Source organism: Petromyzon marinus, chromosome 78 (genome assembly GCF_048934315.1).
Source record: "Petromyzon marinus isolate PM22_M1 ecotype Great Lakes invasive population chromosome 78, UKy_Petmar_22M1.pri1.0, whole genome shotgun sequence".
Taxonomy (NCBI): domain Eukaryota; kingdom Metazoa; phylum Chordata; class Hyperoartia; order Petromyzontiformes; family Petromyzontidae; genus Petromyzon; species Petromyzon marinus.
In genome coordinates this window covers 722623-746713 of record NC_133744.1, presented here as the reverse complement: position 1 = coordinate 746713, position 24091 = coordinate 722623, and the positions used below count along the sequence as shown (strand labels likewise).

Here is a 24091-nt window from a genome sequence, read left to right as displayed (position 1 = left end):
CATATGTGTGTCTGTGTAAGTCAATGTCTTTGTGTGTGTGGGTCAATGTTTGTTTGTGTAGGTCGATGTGTGTGTCTGTATTTTTCGCTCGGGCAACGCCGGGTAATTACCGCTAGAAAATCATAAAACCAGTTTATAGTCATTTAATGTTTAGTGTTATCGTTTAGAGTGTTACAGTTGACATGGTATACAGTACAGGTGATCTCCAGTTTACTTCGGGATTAGGGACCAGAATGCTGCGAGACGATTTATAACGGGGACCATTCCCCTCTAGGAACATGGTGATGGGGAGACAGCCAAGGTACTGCTCGTTGAGGGCAGACTTGTGTGATGGAGACGCTCTACCTGAAACTCGGATCCACACGTTTTTGCCATTTAAAAAAGTTGTAAAATAAATGACGGACAAACAGTTGTTAAAAATACTTTTATTAATATACAAGCATATTTACGTAAAATCTCGTGCCGAATATGTATTACGTCCTATGCTCAAACAGTTACAATACAATGCAAACCATGTCACTTCCAGGAACATCAAATCATTCCCCTTGATTATTGGTTAACTACATTTGTTCACTGTGCGTCCAAGCCGTACATCAGACTAACGCGTCATCAATGTACATCCTGAAATCGGTTATCTAAGGTTGCTTATTACAAACCAAAAAAGCCATATAAAATAAAAATAAACGTTTAAAAATTATGAGTGAAGATGTCATTACAGACTCATTTCAAATTTAGCTCAACGGGAACACTTAACCGTGACAATGATCAGGAATTAAAGCCTCTCACAACCACTGCTCATCATGAAACTTCAGCAATTCACCACGATCACGTCACAAAACTCTCAAACACTGTAAAACTAAAGTGTCAAAATCACTGATGTAATCAATTGTAAGGTATCACTTTGTCGAAAAGAAACACGTAAAATTATTCAATCCGGCTTGATAGGTAAACCTCATTGAATATTATTATTTACTCATCCCTAGCTCTCGGTTTGACTCTCGAGCCACTCCATTACATCCAGCCATCTCTCTGGATCCAACTGCATGGGATCGAAGGTAGAATTATCTTCAGGAATCATTGCAGCACCTTGAATTTCACCTTTTGATTTCAGCCTCTTATCATCGTGGACCTTCTGATGTCTGTTCCGTATTGATGACTGTGCAAATGCCTTTCCACACACAGAGCACAGGAATGGCTTCTCACCCGTGTGTGTTCTCTGGTGAATCTGAAGAGTTGACGAGAGTGAAAATGCCTTCCCACACACTGGGCACAGGAATGGCTTCTCACCCGTGTGCGTTTTCTGATGAGCTTGAAGAGTTGATGACCTTGCAAATGCCTTCCCACAAACAGAACACGGGAATGGCTTCTCGCCTGTGTGTGTTCTTTGGTGAGTTTGAAGAGTTGATAACTGTGCAAATGCCTTCCCACACACAGAGCACAGGAACGGCTTCTCGCCTGTGTGTGTTCTCTGGTGTCTCTGAAGATCTGATTGCCGTGAAAATGCCTTCACACACACAGTGCAATTGAATGGATCCTTGCTCCCGTGTGCTTGGGGCTTCAGAGAGCTTATCTGCTCCATGTGACTGCTTCTTCCGAGCGGAGTACCAGTAGCTTGTGTTATCGATAATTAAAAGTATCCTATCGGATGCGAGGATGTTAAGCGTTGCGTTTTCAGATTTCTTTAATTGCCAAAACATGAACGTCACTCGCGTTTAACCGAGACGCGACAATAGACAATTTCTTGGAGATTCACGGTGAATCGATGTCTGTAACCCGTCTGAAGATGTCCCCACGAACTCGCATATTCACTCACCATACGAAGCAAAGTCGCCTAACTGTCGACACAGCAATTGTGTTCACCAGGCTGCGTTGTCTCGCGGTAGAAGGCGATCAGCAGAGAGACGAGTCGAGCGTCCAGCCTCATCAAGTTCCCTCTCGAAATGGCCTTGAGTTCTGTTCTGAGCCGCCTTATAACTCCGCTCCTAGGATCCAATCCTTTGTGTTTCAGGATATTTGCATTCGATTGTTAATTTTGGAAGATACAATCCGTATGTCTATTAACATACCGAATGGTAATGTGCCCATTGTGTTTCATGTCTGAATATGTAAGTGCAACTCATTGTGTAATTGCGCGCTTATTTTGAATAAATTGGATTAGCGCTGTAAAAACACGTTCCCCATGCCCTCCATTGTCCTCGAATTAAAGTGAATGCAGTCCCGTGGCGTTGCCCACAACCGCCGAGCTTCGGGGCTTGAGCACGTTCAGACGCGTAGTGACCACACTTGCAACACAATCACTCTAACATCAGTAACCACAACCCGATCTGGTACATGGCCTCCGCTTGGTCTGGTTTGTATCCGTCATCACTCCGGAGACAAACAGCGAGGCACGGTTCGGCCAGCCACCACCTCATTTGCCGCAGCGACTTTAATAGCTGATCTCAAACAACACTGTCACCATTAGTGGTTCACGGGCTAGGGTGTTAAGCGGGCAATCAGTCGTTTTGGTCAAGGCCGCATTTCCGACTCCCTATGCGCATTTACATAAAACTTACATTCGAGCTCAGTGTAATTATAATACTACCATATTGTTATTCTAATAATTTTCAACCGATCTTGATCCTGCACCCCAGTTCGCATATCCGACCCCTGGTTCGCAAGGCCAAATGACATACATATTACATACATACGAGCACAGCTCACATTCACGTACACTATTATACACACATATTTTTTTGGCAATAAGCGACTTGAAATAACCGATTTCACAATGTACCTTAATGAAGCATTCGTCTTATGTATTGTTTGGACTTCAAAATAGACGCACAGTGAACAAATATGGTGAACTAATAAGGACATCAATGGGGAAGGATAATTTGGTTTGGTATTCCTGGAAGTGACATGGTTTGCATTATACTGTAGCTACACTCTTTGGTGCTTTAGGTAACGTCACGTAGGTAGACAAAATAATAGATAATAATAGATCCATAATGTGATCTATTATTTTTGTACCTACGTAACTTTAACGAAATAACCAAAGCGCGGATTCCTGCAGTCACGAAAGCTTCAAATCAAGATTGTACTGTAACTGTTTGAACATAAGACTTAATCAACTTTCGATACGAGTTGTAGTACTGTAAATATTCTTGCAGATAAATAAAACATTATTTTCAACAACTGCTTATCCGTTATTTATTTGACAACGTTAATAGCGAAAACGTGTGGAGCCGAGTTTCAGGTGGAGCATCTGTATGTATAGTGTACGTGTGAGCGAACTGTGTTCGTATGCATGTAATATGTACGTCCTTTGGACATGCGAATCAGTTAATCGAATTTTAACACGTTACAATGGATAGGTTTTAGTTCGTAGATTTTAACATTATATACTCTTTGGTTCTTTCGGTAAAGTCACATAGTTAAAAAATAAATCACGACGTTTCGGGCGCAACACTAGCCATGGTTCGGCCAGCCACCACCTCATTTGCCGCAGCCACTTTAATAGCTGCTCTCAAACAACACTATCACCAATTAGTGGTTTACACGCTAGGGTGTTAAGGGGACAATCAGTCGTTTTGGTCAAGGCGTAGGGGATAATAGACACCTCTGTTATCCCATAAACACAATACACAGCAGCGGGAAGGCTGCCTTGTTGGGGAGATGTAGTTTGTGTAAGGCGCTGTGACTGGAGTTAGGCGATGTGACTGGGTGATCACACGGATTCCAAAACATAGCAGAGACGATACGATCCACTGCGCTCCATCTCCCTACATGGACAACGACATTCTCAGTAAAGAAATATTTTTAAAAACGTTTTTAAATCATGTGTATTGTATATATGTTAGAATGTGTGATTGTTATAATCTTTGTATGTGTGTATATAGTTTATATAAATATTTGATTTCATTGATACGACACAATTATCCTACAATGGACAGTGTCATTCTAATACGACTAGTGGTATTTGAATGATTGTAATTCGATTCTAATTCTGCATATGCTACCCCCGATTCGCATATTCACTTACCATACGTGCGAACACAGTGTGGTGTATGTGCGTGTGTCCATTGTGTGTCTCTAAGTCGATATATGTGTGTGTTAGTCCATATGTGTGCTTAGATCGATGTGTGTGTGACAGCCTAGCTATGTGTGTCTGTGACTCCATAAGTGTGTCTGTGTAAGTCAATGTCTTTGTGTGTGTGGGTAAATGTCTGTTTGAGTAGGTCGATCCGTGTGTGTCTGTCTTTTTCGCCCGGGCAACGCCGGGTAATTACCGCTAGAAAATCATAAAAAACAGTTTATAGTCATTTAATGTTTAGTGTTATCGTTAATAGTGTTACAGTTGACATGGTATACAGTACAGGTGATCTCCAGTTTACTTCGGGATTAGGGACCAGAATGCTGCGAGACGATTTATAACGGGGACCATTCCCCTCTAGGAACATGGTGATGGGGAGACAGCCAAGATACTGCTCGTTAAGGGGAGACTTGTGTGATGGAGACGCTCTACCTGAAACTCGGATCCACACGTTTTTGCTATTTAAAAAAAAGTTGTAAAATAAATGACGGGACAAACAGTTGTTAAAAATACTTTTATTCATATATAAGAATATTTACGTAAAAACTCGTGCCGAATATGTATTACGTCCTATGCTCAAACAGTTACAATACAATGCAAACCGTGTCACTTTCAGGAATATGAAATCATTAAAGCATCATTCCCCATTGATTTCATTATAGGTTAACCACATTTGTTCACTATGCGTCTGACTTGAAGTCCAAGCCGTACATCAGACGAACGCGTCATGAATGTACATCCTGAAATCGGTTATCTAAAGTTGCTTATGACAAACCGAAAAAGCTATATAAAATAAAAATAAACGTTTTAAATTTTGAGTGAAGATGTCATTATAGACTCATTTCAACTTTATCTCAACGGGAACACTTAACCGTGACAATGATCAGTAATTTAACCCTCTCACAACCACTGCTCATGACACCACTTTAGCAAATCACCACCTGCAAGTAACGAAACTCTCAAACATATTGTAAAACTAAAGTGTCAAAATCACTGATGTAATCAATTAAGGTATCACTTTGTCTAAAAGAAACACGTAAAATTATTCAATCCGGCTTAGCTCTTGGTTTAACTCTCAAGCCACTCCATTACATCCAGCCATCTCTCAGGATCCAACTGCATAGGATCGAAGGTAGAATTATCTTCAGGAATCATTGCAGCACCATGAATTTCACCTTTTGATTTCAGCCTCTTATCATCGTGGACCTTCTGATGTCTGTTCCGTATTGATGACTGTGCAAATGCCTTTCCACACACAGATCACAGGAATGGCTTCTCGCCAGTGTGTGTTCTCTGGTGAATCTGAAGATCTGATGGCCGTGAAAATGCCTTCACACACACAGAGCAATTGAATGGCTCCTTGCTCCCGTGTGCTTGGGGCTTCGCAGAGCGTATCTGCTCCATGTGACTGCTTCTTCTGAGCGGAGTAACAGTAGCTTGTGTTATCGATAATTAAAAGTACCCTATCGGCCGCGAGGATGTTAAGCGTTGCGTGTTTAGATTTTGTAAACTGCCAAAACAAGAATGTCACTCGCGTCTAACCGAGACGCGAAAATAGACACTTACTTGGAGATTCACGGTGAATCGATGTCTGTAACCCGTCTGAAGATGTCCCCACGAACTCGCATATTCACTCACCATACGAAGCAAAGTCGCCTAACTGCCGACACAGCAATTGTGTTCACCAGGCTGCGTTGTCTCGCGGTAGAAGGGCGATCAGCAGAGCGACGAGTCGAGCGTCCAGCCTCATCAAGTTCGCTCTCGAAATGGCCTTGAGCTCTGCTTCTGAGCCGCCTTATAACTCCCCTCCTAGGATCCAATCCTTTGTATTTCAGGATATTTGCATTCGATTGTTAATTTTGGAAGGTACAATCCGTATGTCTATTAACATACCGAATGGTAATGTGCCCATTGTGTTTCATGCCTGAATATGTAAGTGCATCTCATTGTGTAATTGCGCGCTTATTTTGAATAAATTGGATTAGCGCTGTAAAAACACGTTCCCCATGCCCTCCATTGTCCTCGAATTAAAGTGAATGCAGTCCCGTGGCGTTGCCCACAACCGCCGAGCTTCGGGGCTTGAGCACGTTCAGACGCGTAGTGACCACACTTGCAGCACAATCACTTCGGAATTAGAGACCGGAAGGATGCTAAACTATTAATAACGGGAACATTTCCCCTCTAGGAACACGTGTTGATGGGGGAGACAGCCAACACGTTGCCGGTTAAGGTCAGACTTTGTGTGAAGGAGATGCTCCACCTTAAACTCGCTTCACACGTTCTTGCTTAAAAAATTGTAAAATAAATAACGGACAATCAGTTAATAAAGTATTAAAGCTTGCGTGACTACAAAAAAATACTCATTGTTTTTTTTCGGTAAAGTCACGTATGAGAAATACAATAAAATTATATTAAAACAAAAAAAACAATCACGACGTTTCGATCACAACGCAAGCGATCTTCATCAGGTGTCAAGAACAAATCACGGAGGTGAATACAACAAAAAGATGAGAGACGAGAATTCAACAAACCTGAAGAAACATTATGTGAAGCACATCCAGTCAGGCCAACAACACAGTTAGACACTTCCTGGCGGACCACGAATTTCAGAAGTGTTACATTTCGTGTTCAACCTTTGGATTGCACATACCAGCATAGATAGAATGAAAACTACGAGGTACACGGTGTGTAGAAATACATATCTATGCTGGTATGTACAGGAATGGCTTCTCGCCCGTGTGTGTTCTTGTGACTCTTAAGATGTGATGACCTTGAAAATGCCTTCCCACACACAGAACACAGGAATGGCTTCTAACCCGTGTGTATTCTCTGGTGTCTCTTAAGACTTGATGGCCGTGAAAATGCCTTCTCACACACAGGGCATTTGAATGGCTCCTTGCCCGCGTGTGCGTGGGGCTGAAGAGAGCGTCTCTGCTCCATTTGACTGTTTCTTTTAAGCGGAGTGACAGTAGCGGTTTAAAGTACACTATCGGCCGCGAGGATGTTAAGAGTTGCGTCTTGTATTTTGTTAACTGCCAAAACAAAAACGTAACTCGCGTCTAACCGAGACACACAAATAGACACTTACTTGGAGATTCACGGTGTATCGATGTTTGTAAAGATGTCGCCACGAACTCTCCCGAAGCAAAGGCCTACCTGTCGACACAGCAATTGTGTTCACCAGGCTGCGTTGTCTCGCGGTAGAAGGGCGATCAGCAGAGCAACGAGTCGAGCGTCCAGCCTCATCAAGTTCCCTCTGGAAATGGCCTTGAGTTCTGCTTCTGAGCCGCCCTATAACTCCCCCCCTAGGACCCAATTCTTTGTCTTTCAGGATATTTACATTCTATTGTTAATTTTGGAAGGTACAATCCGTATGTATATTAACATACCGAAGGGTAATGGGCACATTGTGCTTCATGTCTGAATATGTAGATGTATGTCAGTGTGTAATTGCGCGCTTATCTTGAATAAATGGGATTAGCGCTGGAAAAATACGTCCGCCATGCCCTCCATTGTCCTCGATTTAAAGTGAATGGCGTGGCGTTTCCCACTACAGCTGCAACACAATCACTCTAACATCAGTAACCAAAATCCAATCTTGTACATGGTCTCCGCTTAATCTGGTTTGTATCCATCATCACTCCGGAGACAAACAGAGAGGCGGTTGTGGGCAACGCCACGGGACTGCATTCACTTTAATTCGAGGACAATGGAGGGCATGGGGAACGTGTTTTTACAGCGCTAATCCAATTTATTCAAAATAAGCGCGCAATAACACAATGAGATGCACTTACATATTCAGGCATGAAACACAATGGGCACATTACCATTCGGTATGTTAATAGACATACGGATTGTACCTTCCAAAATTAACAATCGAATGCAAATGTCCTGAAAGACAAAGGATTGGATCCTAGGAGGGGAGTTATAAGGCGGCTCAGAAGCAGAGCTCAAGGCCATTTCGAGAGGGAACTTGATGAGGCTGGACGCTCGACTCGTCGCTCTGCTGATCGCCCTTCTAACGCGAGACAACGCAGCCTGGTGAACACAATTGCTGTGTCGACAGTTAGGCGACTTTGATTCGTATGGTGAGTGAATATGCGAGTTCGTGGGGACATCTTCAGACGGGTTACAGACATCGATTCACCCTGAATCTCCAAGTAAGTGTCTATTTTCGCGTCTCGGTTAAACGCGAGTGACATTCTTGTTTTGGCAGTTAACAAAGTCTAAAAACTCAACGCTTAACATCCTCGTGGCCGATAGGATACTTTTAATTATCGATAACACAAGCTACTGTTACTCCGCTCAGAAGACGCAGTCACATGGAGCAGATACGCTCTGCGAAGCCCCAAGCACACGGGAGCAAGGAGCCATTCAATTGCACTGTGTGTGTGTGAAGGCATTTTCACGGCAATCAGATCTTCAGAGACACCAGAGAACACACACAGGCGAGAAGCCATTCCTGTGCCCTGTGTGTGGGAAGGCATTTGCACATTCATCAACTCTGAACAGGCATCAGAAGGTCCACGATGATAGGAAGCTGAAATCAAAAGGTGAAATTCAAGGTGCTGCAATGAGTCCTGAAGGAGATTCCACCTTCGATCCCATGCAGTTGGATCCCGAGAGATGGCTGGATGTAATGGAGTGGCTCGAGAGTCAAATCTAAAGCAACGGGAAACTGAAAAAATGTTGGGTTTGGTTATACCTATTAAGCCACATTGAGTGCATTTGTGTGTTTTAGACAAAGTAATACTTTACAATTGATTGTATCAGTGATTTTGATACTCGAGTTTTGCAGTTTCTTAGAATATTTAGTCACGTGCAGGTGGTGGTTTGTGATCTCGGATTTCTTGCTGAAGTGGTGCGATGAGCAGTGTTTGTGAGAGCGTTCAATTCCTGACAATCTTGTCGTGGTCAAGTGATCCTGTTGGAATGAGTCTCTAGTTACAACTTTACTCGATATATTTTACTTGTTTTTTTCCTTGATAGCGCTTTTTGGTTGGTAATAGGCGACTTTAGAAAACTTATTTCAGAATGTCCATTGATGACGCGTTCGTTGGATGTTTGGCTTGAACTTCAACACAGACGCACAGTGAACAAATGTGGTGAACTAATAAGGACATTAATGGCGAATGATACTTTGGTTTGGTATTCCTGGAAGTGACATGGTTTGCATTATACTGTAGCTATACCCTTTGGTTCTTTCGGTAACGTCACGTAGGTAGATAAAATAATGGATAATAATAGATAAATAATGTGATCTACTATTTTTCTACCTACGTGACTTTACCGAAAGAACCAAAGAGTATGGATTCCTGCGGTCAGGAAAGCTTCAAATCACGATTTTACTGTAACTGTTTGAATATAGGATGTAAGAAACTTTCGATACGAGTTGTAACGTAAATATTCTTGCAGATGAATAGAACATTATTTTGAACAACTGCTTGTCCGTTTCATTTTACAATATTAATAGCAAAAAACGTGTGGAGCCGAGTTTCAGGTGGAGCATCTCCGTCACACAAGTCTGACCTATACAGTCTTCATCTTGGCTGTCTCCCCATCAACATGTGTTCCTGGAGGGGAAAGGTCCCCATTATAAATCGATTCGCAACGTTACGGTCCCTAATCATCAAGTATACAGGAGATCACCTGTACTCTATGACATGTAAACTGTAGCACTAAACGATAACACGAAACATTAAAATGACTATAATTAATACACAAGTTTCATCATTTGTAACACCAAAAACAGAGGTACCGTATTAAAATCTCATTAGAAGTATTACAATTATATCGTGGTCATATTTGAATCGAACTCTGCTAATATGCATGTATAATAGTGTACGTGCATGTGAACTGTGCTCTTATGTATATAATATGTATGCCATTTGGCCTTGCGAACCGGGGGTCGGATATGCGAACTGGGGTGTGCAGGATATGGATCGTATGAATATTATTAGAATAACACTATGGTAGTATTATAATTACACTGAGCTAGACTGTTTTATGTAGATGCAGTTGGAGTTGTGAATGCAACCTGGGAGGTGCGCGATTTAGAATGGCATCAAAATGAGTATAATAACAACGTGGTTCTACTAGAATCACGATGTCTACTGCTGCTGATGTTCGGGTGGCGGCAGCCGATTCGGGCTCTGCACTTCCTTTGCTCGCCTGGATGGTGCCGCGTGATGCAGCGTCTCTGAAGTTGATGTTGCTGATGTTGTTGTTGTCGCTGCTGTTGATGTTGCTGCTGTTGATGTTGCTGCTGTTGTTGCTGCTGTTGTTGGTGCTGCTGCTGAAGTTGCTTCAGTTACAGCGGTGTTCTGTGATGGGATAACAACCTTTGATCAAATACTCTGATCAAACGCACCCCATCGAAGCGCTCGATCGATGCATTTGATCAACTCTGACATCGTAAACTCTGACATTGTGAACTCTAACACTATAACCAATGACCTGCAACATATACATTGTAACGCTTTAAAAAAATACTAAAAACCGTTAAAGTTTTGGACAGCATAAATGGAGGTCCGTGATTATAATCGCATAATAATAACTATAATCGCACTGTGATCATATTAGAATCTAACTGCGGTAATATTCATGTTAAACGAATGCGATCCAGGGGTAGGATATGCAGGATTAGTATCGCATTACAATTATTAAAATACCACTGTAGTCGTATTAGAATCAAACTGTCCACTGATGGGTGAATGCCATATCAATTTAATAGAAGGTATATTTGTTCAGTAAAAAGCATATAAAGAGTAAAACAATCACACATTATAGCACATATATACATTACACGTGAATTTAAAAAAAATGTCAAAAACATGTGTTTCAGAATCCGTGATATCACCCGGTCACATCGCCTAACTCCAGTCACAGCGCCGAACCCAAACTACATCTCCCCAACAAGGCAGCCTTCCCTCTGCTGTGTATTTTAGCAATATATTTAAGAACGCTATTGAAGATTACAATTCGTCTTGAAAAGGCAGGTGACTTACTCATTGTCTGTTTGGTAAAGTCACGTATGTAGAAATACAATAAAATTATATTAAATAAAAAAAACAATCACGACGTTTCGATCACAACGCAAGCGATCTTCATCAGGTGTCAAGAACAAATCACGGAGGTAAATACAAACACAACAAGATGAGAGACGAGAATTCAACAAACCTGAAAAAAACATTATGTGAAGCACATCCAGTCAGGCCAACAACACAGTTAGACACTTCCTGGCGGACCACGAATTTCAGAAGAGTGTTAAATTTCGTGTTCAACCTTTGGATTGCACATACCAGCATAGATAGAATGAAAAATAGAATCTCATTAAAATTAATATAATATCAACGTGGTCCTATTAGAATCTCGCTATCTACTGCTGCTGTTCTGCGGGTGGTGGCTTCCGATTCGGGCTCTGCTCTTCCTTTGCTCGCCTGGATGGTGCCGCTGGACCCAGCGTCTCTGAAGTTGATGTTGCTGCTGTTGTTGATGCTGTTGATGTTGCTGTTGTTGTTGCTGTTGTTGTTGATGCTGCTGCTGTTGTTACTGCTGCTGAAGTTGCTTCAGTTCCAGTGGTGTTCCGTGATGGGATAACAACCTTTGATCAAATACTCTGATCAAACACACCCCATCGAAGCGCTCGATCGATGCATTTGATCAACTCTGACATAGTAAACTCCAACATTGTTGAACTCTAAAAACTATAACCTATGAACTGCAACATATACATCGTAACGCTGTAAAATATATCCTGTAAACTGTAAAAGTTTTGAACAACATTAATGGAGGTTCGTGATTATAATCGCATAATAATAATCGCACTGTGATCATATTAGAATCTAACTGCGGTCATATTCATGTTAAGCGAATGCGAACCGGGGGTAGGATATGCAGGATTTTAATTGCATTACAATTATTAAAATCTACTGTAATCGTATTAGAATCAAACTGTCCACTGTTGGATGAATGTCATATCAATTTAATCGAATAGCTATATACAGTATCTAAACATATAAAGTGTATAACAATCACACATTAGAACATATATACATTACACATGATTTGAAAGACATTTTTCAAAAACATGTGTTCATTGTTTAAAAAAAAAACTGATAATTTCGTAGCCCACGTGGGGAGATGGAGCGCAGTGGATCGGATCGTCTCCGCTGCTGTCGACGGGGCCAAGCAGCGAGTGTTGAACTCCATTGTTTCAGAATCCGTGATATCACCCGGTCACAGCGCCTAACTCCAGTCACAGCGCCTTACACAAACTACATCTCCCCAACAAGGCAGCCTTCCCGCTGCTGTGTATTGTGTTTATGGGATAACAGAGGTGTCTATTATCCCATACGCCTTGATACCAAAACGACTGATTGCCCGCTTAACACCCTAGTCCGTAAACCACTATTGGTGATAGTGTTGTTTGAGAGCAGCTATTAAAGTCGCTGCGGCAAATGAGGTGGTGGCTGGCCGAACCGTGCCTCGCTGTTTGTCTCCGGAGTGATGACGGATACAAACCAGACCAAGCGGAGGCCATGTACCAGATCTGGTTTTGGTTACTGATGTTAGAGTGATTGTGTTGCAAGTGTGGTCACTACGCGTCTGAACGTGCTCAAGCCCCGAAGCTCGGCGGTTGTGGGCAACGCCACGGGACTGCATTCACTTTAATTCGAGGACAATGGAGGGCATGGGGAACGTGTTTTTACAGCGCTAATCCCATTTATTCAAAATAAGCGCGCAATTACACAATGAGATGCACTTACATATTCAGACATGAAACACAATGGGCACATTACCATTCGGTATGTTAATAGACATACGGATTGTACCTTCCAAAATTAACAATCGAATGCAAATATCCTGAAAGACAAAGGATTGGATCCTAGGAGGGGAGTTATAAGGCGGCTCAGAACAGAGCTCAAGGCCATTTCGAGAGGGAACTTGATGAGGCTGGACGCTCGACTCGTCGCTCTGCTGATCGCCTTCTACCGCGAGACAACGCAGCCTCTCGAGCACAATTGCTGTGTCGACAGTTAGGCGACTTTGCTTCGGGAGAGTTCGTGGGGACATCTTCAAACGGGCTACAGACATCGATACACCGTGAATCTCCAAGTCCGTGTCTATTTTCGAGAATAAACTCATAAACACGTTCGTTGTCAAACTGACTGGATGTGATTGTGTCTCGGTTAGACGCTAGTGACCTTTTTGTTTTGGCAGTTAACAAAATCCAAAACGCAACGAGTAACATCCTCGCAGCCGAGAGTGTAATTTTGACTCTCAATAACATCGCTTCTTCTCCTCCGAATCTGAAGAAACAGTCGCATGGAGCAGAGACGCTCTCCACAGCGTCACGAACACACGGACAAAAAGTCATTCAATTGCTTGGTGTGTAGGAAGGCATTTTCACGGACATCACATCTTAAGATTCACGAGAGAACACACACGGGCGAGAAGCCATTCCTGTGCTCTGTGTGTGGGAAGGCATTTGCACAGTCGAAAATTCTTCAAAACCATCAGAAAACACACACGGGTGAGAAGCCATTCCTGTGTTCTATATGTGGGAAGGTATTTGCACGCAACTCAACTCTTCAAGATCATCAGAAAACACATACGGGCGAGAAGCCATTCCTGTGCTCTGTGTGTGGGAAGGCATTTGTACGGCCATCAAAGCGGAACAGACATCAGAAGGTCCACGATGATAGGAAGCTCAAGCCAAAAGGTGAAATTCAAGGTGCTGCAATAATTCCTGAAGATAATTCCACCTTCGATCCCATGCAGTTGGATCCCGAGAGATGGCTGGATGTAATGGAGTGGCTCGAGAGTCAAACTGAGAGCTAGGGATGACTGAACAATAATGTTGCATGTGGCTTACCTATTAAGCCGGATTGAGTAATTTTACGTGTTTCTTTTAGACAAAGTAATACCTTACAATTGATTACATCAGTGATTTTGACACTTTAGTTTTACAATGTGTTTCAAAGTGTTGTGACGTGATCGTGGTAAATTGCTGAAGTGGCATGATGATCAGTGGTTGTGATCATCATGCCACTTCAGCATGGTTAAGTGTTCCCGTTGAGCTAAAGTTGAAATGAGTCTGTAAATAAATCTTCGCTCAAATTTTAAACGCGTATTTTATATTATATAGCTTTTTTGGTTTGTAATAAGCAACCTTAGATAACCGATTCAGGATGTACATTGATGGCGCGTTCGTCTGATGTACGGCTTGGACTTCAAGTCAGACGCATAGTGAACAAATGTGGTTAACCAATAATGAAATCAAGGGGGAATGATACTTTAATGATTTGATATTCCTGGAAGTGACATGGTTTGCATTGTATTGTAACTGTTTGATCATAGGACGTAATAAATATTCGGCACGAGTTTTTACGTAAATATTCTTGTACATGAATAAAAACGTATTTTTAACAACTGTTTGTCCGTCAATTATTTTACAACTTTTTTTAAATAGCAAAACGTGTGGATCCGAGTTTCAGGTAGAGCGTCTCCATCACACAAGTCTGCCCTTAACGAGCAGTACCTTGGCTGTCTCCCCATCACCATGTTCCTAGAGGAGAATGGTCCCCGTTATAAATCGTCTCGCAGCATTCTGGTCCCTAATCCCGAAGTAAACTGGAGATCACCTGTACTGTATACCATGTCAACTGTAACACTCTAAACGATAACACTAAACATTAAATGACTATACACTGCTTTTATAATTTTCTAGCGGTAATAACCCGGCGTTGCCCGAGCGAAAAAGACAGACACACACATCGACCTACTCAAACAGACATTTACCCACACACACAAAGACATTGACTTACACAGACACACATATGGAGTCACAGACACGCATAGCTAGGCTCTCACACATACATCGATCTAAGCACACATATGGACTAACACACACATATATCGACTTAGAGACACACATGGACACACGCACATACACCACACTGTGTTCGCACATTCTAACGTATATACAATACACATGATTTAAAAACGTATTTAAAAATATTTTTTTACCGAGAATGTCGTAGTCCATGTAGGGAGATGGAGCGCAGTGGATCGTATCGTCTCTGCTATGTTTCGGAATCCGTGTGATCACCCAGTCACATCGCCTAACTCCAGTCACAGCGCCTTACACAAACTACATCTCCCCAACAAGGCAGCCTTCCCGCTGCTGTGTATTGTGTTTATGGGATAACAGAGGTGTCCATTATCCCATACGCCTTGATCAAAACAACGGATTGTCCGCTTAACACCCTAGCCCATAAACCACTATTTGTGACAGTGTTGTTTGAGAGCATCTACATGCGCCAAATGAGGTGGTGGCTGGCCGAACCACGCCTCTCTGATTAAGCGGAGACCATGTACAAGATTGGATTTTGGTTATTGATGTTGGAGTGATTGTGTTGCGGCTGTTGTGGGAAACGCCACGCCATTCACTTTAAATCGAGGACAATGGAGGGCATGGCGGACGTATAAAACGAATTCTAGCTAGAACTAGCTTCGCTCTCATCTTGGAAAAAAAATCAGACTTATACGCACCGAACTCGATCAGTTAGACAAGACACTGCGCTTTGTTTCCTCTCACACAGCTTAAAGGTCGCGATCTGAGCGTGGCCTTTTCACTCCAGCGCTGTCCTCCAGACAGTCTCGTCCCTTCACCTGATGAAGGCCGCTTGTGTTGTGGCCGAAACGTCGTGAGAATATTATTGTGTTGTTTTATTTTTAGTTTTTTCGGTAAAGTCACGTTGAAGAGAAACAACAAAATAACAAAATATATATAAAACAATAAAAAAAAATTCTCACGACGTTTCGACCATAACTCAAACGGTCATCATCAGGTGTGGTCGAAACGTCGTGAGAATTTTTTTTTAATTGTTTTATATATATTTTGTTATTTTGTTGTTTCTCTTCAACGTGACTTTACCGAAAAAACTAAGAATATGAATTACTGCAGTCACGAAAGCTTTAAATCAAAATTTGTTTTATTTTATCAATTTATTAATTTATTCTCATTCTACGTGACTTTACCGAAATAACCAAAGAAGATTAGTAATCAGTCAATGCTTATGATTAGTAATAAGTTGTAGATTAGTAATTAGTTGTAATCTACAACTCATTACTAATAATAACCATTGACTGATTACTAATTGATTATATAATTACAATACCCCCTCCCTCCGAGACTTGATTAGTTGAGCCTTCTTATCCCGGAGTCTGTTGAATGATCTTAAGGTTGTGTGGAATCCCTCCCCATAGGAGGCGGTTAAATTTCGATTTAAAGCTTTCGTGACTGCAAGGATTCAACTTCTCTGGTTCTTTCGGTAAAGTCACGTAGAATGAGAATACAATAATTGATAAAAAATAAAATAACACAATAATATTCTCACGACGTTTCGGCCACAACACAAGCAGCCTTCATCAGGTGAAGGGACGAGACTGTCTGGAGGACAGCGCTGGAGTAAAAAAGCCACGTTCAGATCACAACCTTTAAGCTGTGTGAGAAGAAACAAAGCGCCTTGACAAAGGAATTAGCGTAGAATTTAGCATTGAAATGGCTGAGTGATTAGTTTGTGACTGGTCACAGAAATGGCTATGTTAAAAGTTAAAGCATACACATCCGCAGAGGCACCCCTTGACAAAGGAATTCGCATAGAATTTAGCATTGAAATAGCTAAGTTAAAGCATACACATCCGCAGTCACCCCTTGATAAAGTAATTAGCATAGAATTTAGCATTGAAATAGCTGAGTGATTAGCTTGTATAAGAGCGAAGCTAGTTCTAGCTAGAATTCGTTTTGCATTGAGAGAAGTTGCAGCAGCAGAAGTTAGTGTAAATGCGGTTGGTATTACCTTAGAGTCGCGGCGTCTCTTCAGAAAGGTGAGAGACTCGATTAGTTGAGCCTTCTTATCCCGGAGTCTGTTGAATGATCTTAAGGTGGTGTGGAATCTCTCCCCGTAGAGGCGGTTAAATTTCTAATCAGTTCTCATATCCGACCACCGATTCGCATGTCCAAAGGACATACATATTACATTCATACGAACACAGTTTGCTCGCACGTACACTATACATACAGATGCTCCACCTGAAACTCGGCTCCACACGTTTTCGCTATTAACGTTGTAAAATAAATAACGTACAAGCAGTTGTTGAAAATAATGTTTTATTCATCTGCAAGAATATTTACAGTACTACAACTCGTATCGAAAGTTGATTATGTCCTATGTTCAAACAGTTACAGTACAATCTTGATTTGAAGCTTTCGTGACTGCAGGAATCCGCTCTTTGGTTATTTCGTTCAAGTCACGTAGGTAGAAAAATAATAGATCACATTATGGATATATTATTATCTATTATTTTGTCTATCTACGTGACGTTGCCTAAAGAACCAAAGAGTATAGCTACAGTATAATGCAAACCATGTCAATTCCAGGAATACCAAACCAAATTATCCTTCCCCATTGATGTCCTTATTAGTTCACCATATTTGTTCACTGTGCGTCTATTTTGAAGTCCAAACAATACATTAGACGAATGCTTCATCAAGGTACATCCTGAAATCGGTTATTTCAAGTCGCTTATTGACAAAGTAAAAACCTACACTATTGAAAAAACACGTTTAAAATGTTGAGTAAAGATGTAACAGACTCATTTCAACTTTAGCTCAACAGGAACACTTAACCACTACAATATTGTCAACAATTGAACACTCACAACCAGTGCTTATCACACCACTTCAGCAAGTAATCCGAAAACAAACCACCACGTCACGAAACTCACAAAAACTGTAAGGCGCAACATTACAAGCAAAATTACTCAATCCGGCTTAATAGGTTAAACCACATGCAACATTATTTATCAGTCACCCCTAGCTCTCGGTTTGACTCTCGAGCCACTCCATTACATCCAGCCATCTCTCGGGATCCAACTGCATGGGATCGAAGGTGGAATCTCCTTCAGGCCTCATTGCAGCACCTTGAATTTCACCTTTTGATTCCAGTTTCCAATCATCGTGGACCTTCTGATGCCTGTTCAGATTTGATGACTGTGAAAATGCCTTCCCACACACAGGGCACAGGAATGGCTTATCGCCTGTGTGTGTTCTCTTATGGCGTTTAAGGTCTGCTGAAAGTGAAAATGTCTTCCCACACACAGAACACAGGAATGGCTTCTCACCTGTGTGTGTTTTCTGATGAGTTTGAAGAGTTGATGACTGTGAAAATGCATTCCCACATACAGGGCACAGGAATGGCTTCTCGCCCGTGTGTGTTCTCTCATGGCGTTTAAGGTCTGCTGAAAGTGAAAATTCCTTTCCACATACAGAACACAGGAACGGCTTCTCGCCTGTGTGTGTTCTCTGGTGTCTCTGAAGATCTGATTGCCGTGAAAATGCCTTCACACACACAGTGCAATTGAATGGCTCCTTGCTCCCGTGTACTTGGGGCTTCGCAGAGCGTATCTGCTCCATGTGACTGCTTCTTCTGAGCGGAGTACCAGTAGCTTGTGTTATCGATAATTAAAAGTACCCTATCGTCCGCGAGGATGTTAAGCGTTGCGTTTTGGGATTTTGTAAACTGCCAAAACAAGAATGTCACTCGCGTTTAATCGAGACGCGAAAATAGACACTTACTTGGAGATTCACGGTGAATCGATGTCTGTAACCCGTCTGAAGATGTCCCCACGAACTCGCATATTCACTCACCATACGAAGCAAAGTCGCCTAACTGTCGACACAGCAATTGTGTTCACCAGGCTGCGTTGTCTCGCGGTAGAAGGGCGATCAGCAGAGCGACGAGTCGAGCGTCCAGCCTCATCAAGTTCCCTCTCGAAATGGCCTTGAGCTCTGTTCTGAGCCGCCTTATAACTCCCCTCCTAGGATCCAATCCTTTGTCTTTCAGGACATTTGCATTCGATTGTTAAATTTTGGAAGGTATAATCCGTATGTTTATTAACATACCGAATGGTAATGTGCCCATTGTGTTTCATGCCTGAATATGTAAGTGCATCTCATTGTGTAATATCGCGCTTCTTTTGAATAAATTGGATTAGCGCTGTAAAAACACGTTCCCCATGCCCTCCATTGTCCTCGAATTAAAGTGAATGCAGTCCCGTGGCGTTGCCCACAACCGCCGAGCTTCGGGGCTTGAGCACGTTCAGACGCGTAGTGACCACACTTGCAACACAATCACTCTAACATCAGTAACCAAAACCCGATCTGGTACATGGTCTCTGCTTAATCTGGTTTGTATCCATCATCACTCCGGAGACAAACAGCGAGGCATGGTTCGGCCAACCACCACCTCATTTGCCGCAGCGACTTTAATAGCTGATCTCAAACAACACTGTCACCAATAGTTGTTTACGGGCTAGGGTGTTAAGCGGGCAATCAGTCGTTTTGGTATCAAGGCGTATGGGATAATAGACACCTCTGTTATCCCATAAACACAATACACAGCAGCGGGAAGGCTGCCTTGTTGGGGAGATGTAGTTTGTGTAAGGCGTTGTGACTGGAGTTAGGCGATGTGACTGGGTGATCACACGGATTCCGAAACATAGCAGAGACGATACAATCCACTGCGCTCCATCTCCCTACATGGACTACGACATTCTCAGTAAAAAAATATTTTAAATACGTATTTAAATTATGTGTATTGTATATATGTTAGAATGTGTGATTGTTATAATCTTTGTATGTGTGTATATATAGTTTATATAGATATTTGATTTCATTGATACGACACAATCATCCTACAATGGACAGTCATTCTAATACGACTAGTGGTATTTGAATGATTGTAATTCGATTCTAATTCTGCATATGCTACCACCGATTCGCATATTCACTTACCATACGTGCGAACACAGTGTGGTGTATGTGCGTGTGTCCATGTGTGTGTCTCTAAGTCGATATATGCGTGTGTTAGTCCATATGTGTGCTTAGATCGATGTGTGTGTGACAGCCTAGGTATGTGTGTCTGTGACTCCATATGTGTGTCTGTGTAAGTCAATGTCTTTGTGTGTGTGGGTCAATGTCTGTTTGTGTTGGTCGATGTGTGTGTCTGTCTTTTTCGCCCGGGCAACGCCGGGAAATTACCGCTAGAAAATCACAAAAGCAGTTTATAGTCATTTAATGTTTAGTGTTATCGTTAATAGTATTACAGTTGACATGGTATACAGTACAGGTGATCTCCAATTTACTTCGGGGTTAGGGACCAGAATGCTGCGAGACGATTTATAACGGGGACCATTCCCCTCTAGGAACATGGTGATGGGGAGACAGCCAAGATACTGCTCGTTAAGGGCAGACTTGTGTGATGGAGACGGTCTACCTGTATCTCGGATCCACACGTTTTTGCCATTTAAAAAAAGTTGTGAAATAAATGACGGACAAACAGTTGTTAAAAAGACGTTTATATTCATTTACAAGAATATTTACGTAAAAAACTCGAGCCGAATATTTATTACGTCCTATGCTCAAACAGTTACAATACAATGCAAACCAGGTCACTTCCAGGAATATCAAATCATTAAAGTATCATTCCCCATTGATTTCATTCTTGGTTAACCACATTTGTTCACTGTGCGTCTGACTTGAAGTCCAAGCCGTACATCAGACGAACGCGTCATCAATGTACATCCTGAAATCCGTCATCTAAGGTTGCTTATTACAAACCAAAAAAGCTATATAAAATAAAATACGCGTTTAAAATTTGAGCGAAGATTTATTTACAGACTCATTTCAACTTTAGCTCAACGGGAACCCTTATCCATGCTGAAGTGGCATGATGATCACAACCACTGATCATCATGCCACTTCAGCAATTTACCACGACCACGTCACAACACTTTGAAACACATTGTAAAACTAAAGTGTCAAAATCACTGATATAATCAATTGTAAGGTATTACTTTGTCTAAAAGAAACACGTAAAATTACTCAATCAGGCTTAATAGGTAAACCACATGCAACATTATTTCTCAGTCACCCCTAGCTCTCGGTTTGACTCTCGAGCCACTCCATTACATCCAGCCATCTCTCGGGATCCAACTGCATGGGATCGAAGGTGGAATTATCTTCAGGAATTATTGCAGCACCTTGAATTTCACCTTTTGGCTTGAGCCTCCTATCATCGTGGACCTTCTGATGTCTGTTCCGTTTTGATGGCCGTACAAATGCCTTCCCACACACAGAGCACAGGAATGGTTTCTCGCCCGTGTGTGTTTTCTGATGATCTTGAAGAGTTGAGTTGCGTGCAAATGCCTTCCCACATATAGAACACAGGAATGGCTTCTCACCCGTGTGTGTTTTCTGATGGTTTTGAAGAATTTTCGACTGTGCAAATGCCTTCCCACACACAGAGCACAGGAATGGCTTCTCGCCAGTGTGTGTTTTCTGGTGACTTTGAAGATGTGATAACTGTGCAAATGTCTTCCCACACACAGGGCACAGGAATGGCTTCTCGCCCGTGTGTGTTCTCTCGTGAATCTTAAGATGTGATGTCCGTGAAAATGCCTTCCTACACACCAAGCAATTGAATAACTTTTTGTCCGTGTGTTCGTGACGCTGTGGAGAGCGTCTCTGCTCCATGCGACTGTTTCTTCAGATTCGGAGGAGAAGAAGCGATGTTATTGAGAGTCAAAAGTACACTCTCGGCTGCGAGGATGTTACTCGTTGCGTTTTGGATTTTGTTAACTGCCAAAACAAAAAGGTCACTCGCGTCTAACAGAGACACAATCACATCCAGTCAGTTTGACAACGAACGTGTTTGAGTTTTTATTCGCGAAAATAGACACGGACTTGGAGATTCACGGTGTATCGATGTCTGTAGCCCGTTTGAAGATGTCGCCACGAACTCTCACGAATCAAAGTCGCCTAACTGTCGACACAGCAATTGTGCTCGCCAGGCTGCGTTGTCTCGCGGTAGAAGGGCGATCAGCAGAGCGACGAGTCGAGCGTCCAGCCTCATCAAGTTCCCACTCGAAATGGCCTTGAGCTCTGCTTCTGAGCTGTCTTATAACTCCCCCCCCCAGTAGGATCCAATCCTTTGTCTTTCAGGATATTCATTTTGGAAGGTACAATCCGTATGTATATTAACATACCGAAGGGTAATTTGCCCATTGTGCTTCATATCTGAATATGTAGATGCATCTCAATGTGTAAATGCGCACTTATTTTGAAACAAGTCCTTGCAGGGTGGGCTGGTAGGAACATTGGAATTTTGCGCAATTTTATGACATTGTTACGTAAAATTGTGCAAATTGAGAGCGTCTTCCCACCTTTTTGTCCTCAAAATCGTTGAGGGTTATTTGGACAAATTAACCTCTGTAGAGAAATGGAATGGTGAAATCCTTATTGACTGAAATCTGCTCATTTTGGTGCAATGTATCATAAAATCGTTAAGGGCTGGGCCGAAAAATGACTACAATTGCATTAAAAAAAAATGAGGATTTGTTTCCCGGTATACGGTAGTATGGGGCTTTAGACTCCGGATTATTAGCGTTTCTGCTCGAAATCGAAACATGACCGGCTTATGGCCTTATACCTGTAAATTTGTGTTTGAATATGTCATGACAAAACTGAGAGACAAGGCTTCGAGAGTCTTCGATAGTTCATTATTCCACTATGAAATACTCTCTTGGATCACTAAACTACGACTGAGGTGGTGGTTGCATGTTGGATGGCGTTGGCGCAGTTGTGGCGCCAGCTGGGATTGGCTTTGGGTCGATGGCCTCTGCGATTTTGTCTCCGATTTTGTAAAAGGGTTCCAGCAACAAATGCGGCCTCTGTTTCAGCAAGCAGCTTTTCAACGGTGGCATCCAAAAATCCGTCGGCGTCTTCGAAGTCGTTGTTGCTCATGGTGTTCATGTCTTGTACCGAGAAAAACTCAAAGTGCCGAATCCACAAGTTGTGAGCACATTGTTGTGAAAGGAACTAAGCATACAGAAAAAAAATCCATTTGTAAAATATACAACACGGGATATTTCCTCTGCCTTTTGCAATCAAATGCACAAAGTGGTCGTCCATTTTATCCAATTTTATTCACTGAATGTTCAAGGCGCCGTCCATTTTATTCAATGTTATTAGCTGAAAATGTACCAAAGCTGTCTATTTACTCGAAGGATATTTGGCTCAGTTCCATGTAGATGTATTTGTCACCAGGAAAAGAAACAAAAGTTGAGTCAATAAGAATAGAATAGCCAAATCGTGAGCTAGTTCTGGTAGTATGTACTTCGTATGCCTTTTGGAATGAAATGAACAAAGGAGTCGTCCATTTTATCCTGTTTTATTCACTAAAATGCACCGAATTGAATTGCGCTTACTTTTGACATCAATTGAATTGCGTTTGCTATAGACGTAATTTTTTTAATTGAAATACATTTTAATTGAAATACATTTTAAGATACAATGGCATGAAGAGGCTCAAATTTGCCCTTGAAATTAATACCCCTTAACATTTGCGTTTGATATTATTTTGTTTGATAATATAATATCTGCATTTGTGCACACAATACAACATAATGAACCCGTCACTTTTAATAGATGACAGCTCGGGTCTCTTCAAGCTCTCACGGACTATTGTAGGAATATTTTTCGCCCTGTCAGCGCGGATGACGGGTGTTCCCGCAAGCTGGTGGCAGGACGAATGTGTGAAGGGCTTGCACGGTGGAATTGGGGACTGAGAAAGGCGTCAGCGGATGGTCCGCGGTGTGGGACGTTGGAGATATCGTACGGAGGAAGCTGTTACACCGTCTGCACAGGGCGCTAATGGCAGGTGAGCACGGAGGAAGCTGTTACACCGTCTGCACAGGGCGCTAATGGCAGGTGAGCAAAGCGTAATGTATACTTGGGCGAACGGGAATCGATGAACGTGCCGCCACCTTTCTCCACGACCGCCTCGAGTCAGAATCTATTTCAAGGACAGTGGTTTGAGGAATGAGCTGGCACAGGGCACCAGCTTGAAATCGACGTCAAACTCGAAGCGGTTATGGAGAAAGGAGGCG

The 24091-nt window shown here is 42.2% G+C and overlaps 1 protein-coding gene and 1 pseudogene across 1 annotated transcript in view; both read right to left on the bottom strand.

The window, feature by feature from the left end:
• Positions 1-1715, bottom strand: part of LOC142907389 (uncharacterized) — a 35247-nt gene extending 33532 nt beyond the window's left edge. Inside the window, exon 1 of the mRNA XM_076056869.1 lies at positions 1158-1715. Within this exon, the coding sequence (XP_075912984.1) occupies positions 1158-1579 (422 nt within the window). The 5' untranslated portion in view covers positions 1580-1715. The remainder of the gene's footprint in view (positions 1-1157) is intronic.
• A 4272-nt stretch (positions 1716-5987) lies between these two features.
• Positions 5988-22333, bottom strand: LOC142907347 (uncharacterized; annotated as a pseudogene).
• Positions 22334-24091: the final 1758 nt, after the last annotated feature.